The sequence below is a fragment of the Microtus ochrogaster genome, linkage group LG7_11 (assembly GCF_000317375.1).
Source record: "Microtus ochrogaster isolate Prairie Vole_2 linkage group LG7_11, MicOch1.0, whole genome shotgun sequence".
Classification (NCBI taxonomy): Eukaryota; Metazoa; Chordata; class Mammalia; order Rodentia; family Cricetidae; genus Microtus; species Microtus ochrogaster.
Window position 1 is genome coordinate 17354564 of NC_022032.1, and position 6902 is coordinate 17361465.

Consider the following 6902-nt stretch of genomic DNA (forward strand, 5'->3'; position numbering starts at 1 on the left):
GAAGTCTTCAGAACTTATGGCCTGGATTTCAGGCACACATACATAATGATATTCCTATGTTCAGAAGTCTACATGCCAATACACGAAGGAATTCTTATAGGATAAGTATTTTTTATTACTTCCTTCATGTTTTCTTTTTACCTTTAGTGCAAGTAAATATTTAAGGTTGGGGTCTTGCTCTTCAGGTGAAATTTTGGCACCGGATGAAGGGTCTGGTTGTGGCTCTGCTTGCGGTTTCAGTTTAAGGAATATTGCACCCTTCTAATTATGCCAGTTATAGAAAGTAACACAACCACAAAAAGAAGTAAAAAAGCTAGCGAATATTTACCCCAGTTGGAATTTGTTAATCTCCGTGGAGGAGGCCCACTGTCTATACTACCTCCAAAGCCATTTTGGAGACAGTCTGGTGGCTCCCAGTCGACATCACAATGGCAGTGATATTTATTGTTACACACTCCTTTCAGATTGCATCGGAATGCTGAACAGTTACTTAACAAAACAGACTTATTGACACACTTCCTGTCAATGCACATATGGTTGGGACCACAGGGCGTGCCATCTCTCACTGCTCCGATGTCAGCTATGGTTATTCCAAAATGATAGTCCACAGTCCAGCAGGTAGCATTATTGAAGCGAGTCCAATGCACTGTTTCATGTTTTCTCCTCCGGGGAAGCTCCATCACGTTCTCACACTGAATTCGTCCACAGAGTACATCACTGCTATTACATCGTATGTAGTTATAGCTATTGTTACCACAGTTACCAAAACGGTCACCCCGTTTGTTCATTTCCATGTAGCAAGTATCATTTGCACTCCTGGCTCCCTTGCCAAAAATCATCTGACAGTGTGCCTCATGTTTGTGACATGCCCTTTTATAGCAATAACCACCGTCATGGCAAAGATTTCCATCTGCTACGTACATGTCTTCTGGACACTCAGCTGAAGTTCCATTGCACCACTCTGGAAGGTCACATTCATTGTTTTGTCTTCTACACATGGTGCCTGCTGGTATGAACTTGCAACTTCTACAACAAAGTCCAAAAGCGCACTCAGCACCACGTTTGAAAACACAGTCGTCACTACAACATGGATCTCTTTTACAGGCTTCAGAGGAGCCACAGTCACACTGCTCTCCTTCCTCCACCAGACTGTTCCCGCACCAGGTCAGGTTTGTGCTGACGACTTCATCTGGAATGTTGTATAAACAGGTTCTTCTGGTAATCGTTTCATAGAGCTGCTCATAACTGCAGTTGCTGAATTTATTGGAATTGGATTTTGCTGGGGCCATTATGCAGCTTAGTCTCCCACAAGTGCATTCACTGTCATCATGAAGCATACCCAAATTGTGACCCATCTCATGTGCGATGATGAATGCCATGTCTGCCGTTGAATCAGACATGAAACTGTTAACAGCACAATTATCAGCTCTACAAACTGTACCTACATGAGCTAGCCCTAAATACATATCATACCCTTGCCTGGGAAAAAGATGTATGATATCATGCCTAATTTGATTGCCAATGTTTTTATTCTTCCAGTTGCAGAAATTGTCTAGGACATTATAAATATCTCCTTCTACATCAACATGATTTTGTTTACTCCACACTTGAAGTGTGGTTAAAATAACTTCAATATCTATTTGAAGATAATAACCATTTATTCCATTGATCATTTGCAAAATATCATGAATACAAGCTGTGGTATTATGGTTTCTATGAACATATTGTTTATTATCTATCACCACATAATATTCAAGATATTTGTGGTGGGTCCACCAGTTCTCATATTGGCTTTGCATAAGAGAATCATCATTATTTTCTTGAAGTTTCCTTTGTCGTGAACTTTCCTCTTCTGTTAACGCACATCTCATGGGAAATGATTCTGAGCCTTCGCTGTCCATTTTGTAAGTCAGGTGTTCAAATGTTGAAGTCGAGCTCTTGGGGACAATTTCATAAGCTGTGCCATTTATCTCAAACATGCCTTGCAAACTCCCCAAACAGGTATTAATAATGACCATGGATTCTGGGTCTCTGTCCACATAGCCGTGGTAGTAGCAGTCATTCTTCACAAAAGGCTGCTCTGCAAGGAGATCACCTTGGTCAGTGTACGTGAACAGTAGGAAGTTTCTGGATATTAAGTTTGTCATGGGTTTCATGGTGAGAATGTGTCTCTCTCCTCCAAAGCGCAGGCCATAGGACAGCCACCCTAGAGAACTATTATGTCTCCCAGGATCAGTGACCCTCACGGGTATCACTACTTCAGGAGGGCTACTGTACTTAGCATGTACAGTTGGTGACCATGCAGGAAGAAATTGCAGCATCCACAGGCAGAACTGAAGGACCATAATCTTATCATGGACCAGGACTTCATCCACAGTCACTATGTCCTATTGGAGAACAAAGGAGGAACAGGAGAAAACCCTGCTCTCCTAGTCCTCAGTTGGTCTGGTTGTGTGCAGCGTTGGCCCTTTGTGGTATGTCTTCTGGCAGAGTTGATCCATCAGACCAGCAGAACTAAAAGAAACAGAAAAGAAGGGCAGCCCCAGCCATATGTAAATCAGGATGAAGTCAGCTTAGAGAACAAAAGATCAGAGAACTGGCTAAAATCAATTAGTCTTTGTTCTAAGGTCTCGCAACACTGTGTTTGGGTAATTTTCTTTAATTGTGGTAGAATACACTTTGCCCCTGTACAAATACGTTTCTAATACTCTCCTAGTTCTTAGAACATACTCACAATTTTAAATAACTTGCTCTCATTTTCACATTATTTCTGAATGTTCTAATTTTCAACCTTTCCTCAACAGCAACTGTGGACTTCCTTAGCTGAACAAATAAGATTGTTTTTCCATATATATATATATAAAATTTGTAACCCTCTTCAAACACTGTCTTGCTCATTAAGTACATTTGTAAGCTCTTTTCTCTCCTTCTTCTTTCAAGGTGGCAGACACTTCTCTCAGGCTAAAAGTTACTCTCATTTGTATTTTCCATTTTTAAAAATATTGTTGCACATGAGTGTGTACAAAAGTGTGAATAAGAATCCCGTGTGGATGCCAAAATATGTTTGGACAGCACAGTTCATCTTGGCTAGTGAGACCTCAGAGGATATTTATCTTCTTTGTGCAGTTCATTCTAAAGTTTAATATTTTTATTGGTTTGTTTTTGGTTTGCTTGTATTTATATAAGCATGTGTGCATATATACGCATATGTAACGTGTATTTGTGTGTATGTGTGTCTGTGTTTATAGAAGCTAAGAAATGGCCTTGGAAATCATTTCTTAGGCTGCAACCACCTTGGCCTTTGACACAGAGTTGGTCACAGGCATGGTGTTCATTAAAGAGGGAAGAATGTCTGGGCAGCAGGTCTTAGCAAACTGCCTATTTCTGCTTTCTCCTTGCTGACATTGCAAGCACAGGCCATTGATCTGTTTTTTTATACAGGTTTCAGGGATTCATTCTCGTGTCTGTAAGCTCTTGGATCATTGATTTTACCAAATGTGCGATCTCTCTTCTCGGGTACCATCACCTTTAGTGTATTTTTATTTTGAAAAATTAGATAAGGAATAATATGCATAACTATAAAGTGCTAAGAGCCTATGTAAGTAAAAATAACCATAAAAGACATTTAAGGACACTCTCATGAAACCATGATTAAAACCCTGACATGTTGGTCACTATCCAAAAATGCTTCAATTTATATTTGATAATAATTACAGAAAGTGTATTTCTGGTGTAGAGAAAAAAATTGTGTTAAAAATGCACCATTGATATGATTGTGCCAAGAAAAGTATGTCAGAATTAATGACTAAACCTATTGAAGTAGATAAGTTAAGAAACAAAACTTATAGAAAAAGTGAGCAAGCTGAATCTTGCATTTATTAAATTACTGTATAAAATGATTATAGCATCCAGAACTCTAGAGAAATGATATTTTTTGTCCAGATTTCATGTTAACTCTCAGATATCATCTTTTAAATTTTTTTTCTCCCCTGAACTTCAAATCATCAATAACTAGCCAATTTACTGCCCAGGCTCTATCATTTTAGATGTAGTAAATCACACAAAGAACTAGAATCTCCATTATAAAATAGAAGAGAGTGGAAAAATATTTAAAGGAAACATTTCCTTTAAATATTTCATCCCCAATTATGAACAATTGTCCAGGAATTAATGGATGTATGCAGTTACCTCTTAAATATTTGTGCTTCTGTCCCTTGCAGAATCTTCTGAAAACTTACCATCAGGTGAAGTGATGCCTGTGTTCCTTTCTGGTTATGGTCTTTTTCAGAAAACATTGTAAAAACTCATTTTTACAATGGACAAGGGAATATAAATCCTTTATTTGTTACCTATGAAGTAAGTTCTAGATTCATGAACCTAGCAACAGGAGTCTCTCATTTAACAGAACCTGGCAACTGATGAGATTCTTCCCGACATTTCCTCTTCCACTTCAACCAAGGCTATTTGGATTTTTTTTTCTTCCACCTCATTAAGTCTCACTCTCTTCTCAGCATATGTTATGCTCCAGGATCTCCAAGGTAAATAAATCCCCTTTCCTAACTTATAGATTTCCCTTACACACTGTAAAATCAGCTGAACACTCTTATTTTTGTTCACATAGTAATCATGTTCCCGTTTATTTTCTCTGTATTGACTCTAATAAGGAATACTCAAAGCAGATCAAATTCTAGAGAATAATTCTACTCCTTGAAAAAATATTCTTAGGAAAATGAGTGTCTGCTATCAGTTGTGTCTTCTGTGGCCAATGTGTATTGTGGCGACATAGACCACCTGCACATGTGGATTCATTGTTTATTTCATATAACAGTTCTTAAAGTAATGCTTGAAATGATTTTAGGAGGGGTGAAGAACAGTCAGTGTAGGGTAAATTTCTTTAGCAGTGAACTAGCTGATAATTGATAAAAACATCCCTCTGAAAGCTATGCATTTTATAGTTTGATGAGGGAAAATGAGCAGAACATGTTTATTCGCTAATTAAGGTCTCTAATATTTGGGAACTGGGCGACCTACTTGTGTGCTTCTGTGATCCTTCCATTTTTTAAAATTATTATTTTCTTTGAGAATTTATATTTATACTTTATATTTGATTACATTTTCCTTCATCTGTGACTACTCCCAGCTTCATCCCCCTCTTCCCACCCAACTAACTTCATGTTCTTTTCCCCCCTTAAAACAAAACAAAGCAAACCAACAAAAGTGAAAAACAAAGAAAATGATACTAAATCCTTGAATCTGCTTTGTGCTTGCCGTATTAGATGTGACCATTGTGGCTGCTGCGGAGTGAGCTAGTGAGTGTGGCTGATTTAACCCATGCCACTCCATTGAAGACATTGATTGTTTTTGTCTCCAGGCAACTTTCTCTTGCAAATAACTATGAGGCTTGGAGTGGGGTTTTAAAAACACATTTTGTAAGTTTTTTGATATGACCTATTTTGATCATGTTTATCAGGAGTTGGACTTTGTGCCCAGTTCTTCGTATTGGAATTCTGTCTGGGTTGAGTTTACACAGGTCTTTTTCTCACCCTTTCTGTGAGCGAGTCTGTCCTATTTTATCTGGAAAAAGCTACTTCAATAATGTCATCTATCACCTCTCTCTCATAGAATCTTTTTATTCATGTTTCCAGAAGGATCTCTGAGCCTTCAGGAGACAGGTTCAATCAAGTCATCCCATTTAGGGCTGAGCACTCCTAAGTCTCCCACTTTCTACATATTCTTCAGTTTAGGTCTCTCTGTTATTTACTGTTCACTGTATCTTATATGTTGATGAGAAGAAATAGTGCGAACGTGTTTATTTACTGATTATGATTGGTAAAGTCTGGGAGCTTGGTGACTTATCAATCATCTACCCTCATACTTTTTTATTCTTGTTTCCTTTGAGAATTTATTACTTTATATTTAATTACATTTTTTCTCATTGTGCAACTACTCCCAGATCCATGTCTCCTTCCATCCCACTCAACTTCATAATCTTTCTCTGTCTTAAAAGAAAATAGCCCCATTCCCAAGAGAAAGAAGACACCAAGACATCTGAAGTCCAATTAATGTCTATTGATTTTATGTGATCATTGTTTCTGCCCACAAATGAGTGAGTGAAGTTGATATATCTAGTTTCACTCCACTGAAGAAAATCAAATTTTCATTTCCTAGCAATTATCACTTGAGAATAACTTCTAGCTAGGAGTGACATTTTTAAAACATCTTTATTTTGAAGGGGGGTGGTGAGGGTTTTTTCCCCCCATACAATATATTTTCACCATGTTTCCTAGGGGTGGCACTTTATGCCCACTTCTCTCTCATGTTTGAATTCTGTCTGGATTGTGCTTGTACGGGTTTTTTTTTTTTTCTCACCCTTTCATTGAGTTCATAAATGTGTGTGTCCTATTACATCAGGAAAATGCTGCTTTTGTAATCATCCATCATCTCTGGCTTTTAGAATCTTTCCATTCCCCTTTCCACAATAATCTGTGAGCCTTGAGAGCAGAGTTTTGTTAAAAAAAATCCCATTTATGACTGCGAACTCCAAACTATCTCACTTTCTGCATATTGTTCAGTGCTACTGGTCATGCTGGAGGAGCAGCAGGATGGAAATGAAGTTGTCAGCCCAGCAAAAGGGAATCCTCTGCTGGGCCATTCTTGTTCAGGCACGGCCACGGAACTGCAGACCCTGGAATGTCTTTTGCTTCTGCTGTGCCTTTACATGTCTGCTGCGGTTCTCTTTCTCCGGTATCTAGCACGGTGTGAGGGGACATAGGGATATCTCCACTGCCTGTAATATAGTCTGTTTATCTCCTGGAAACATCCTGTTCTACTGGACATTTTTACCTGCAGATTCTCAAGAAGATGACTCCTCCCTGAGCTGTACTATCTAATTTGATAATAAT

The 6902-nt window shown here is 38.4% G+C and overlaps 1 protein-coding gene across 1 annotated transcript; it reads right to left on the reverse strand.

Annotated features, from left to right (window-relative positions):
* Positions 1-236: 236 nt before the first annotated feature.
* LOC106143713 (disintegrin and metalloproteinase domain-containing protein 26A-like) lies at positions 237-2378 on the reverse strand. Its single transcript, XM_013351976.1, has one exon. It carries the CDS (start codon positions 2343-2345, stop codon positions 237-239), a length of 2109 nt encoding a protein of 702 aa, XP_013207430.1. The 5' UTR covers positions 2346-2378.
* Positions 2379-6902: the final 4524 nt, after the last annotated feature.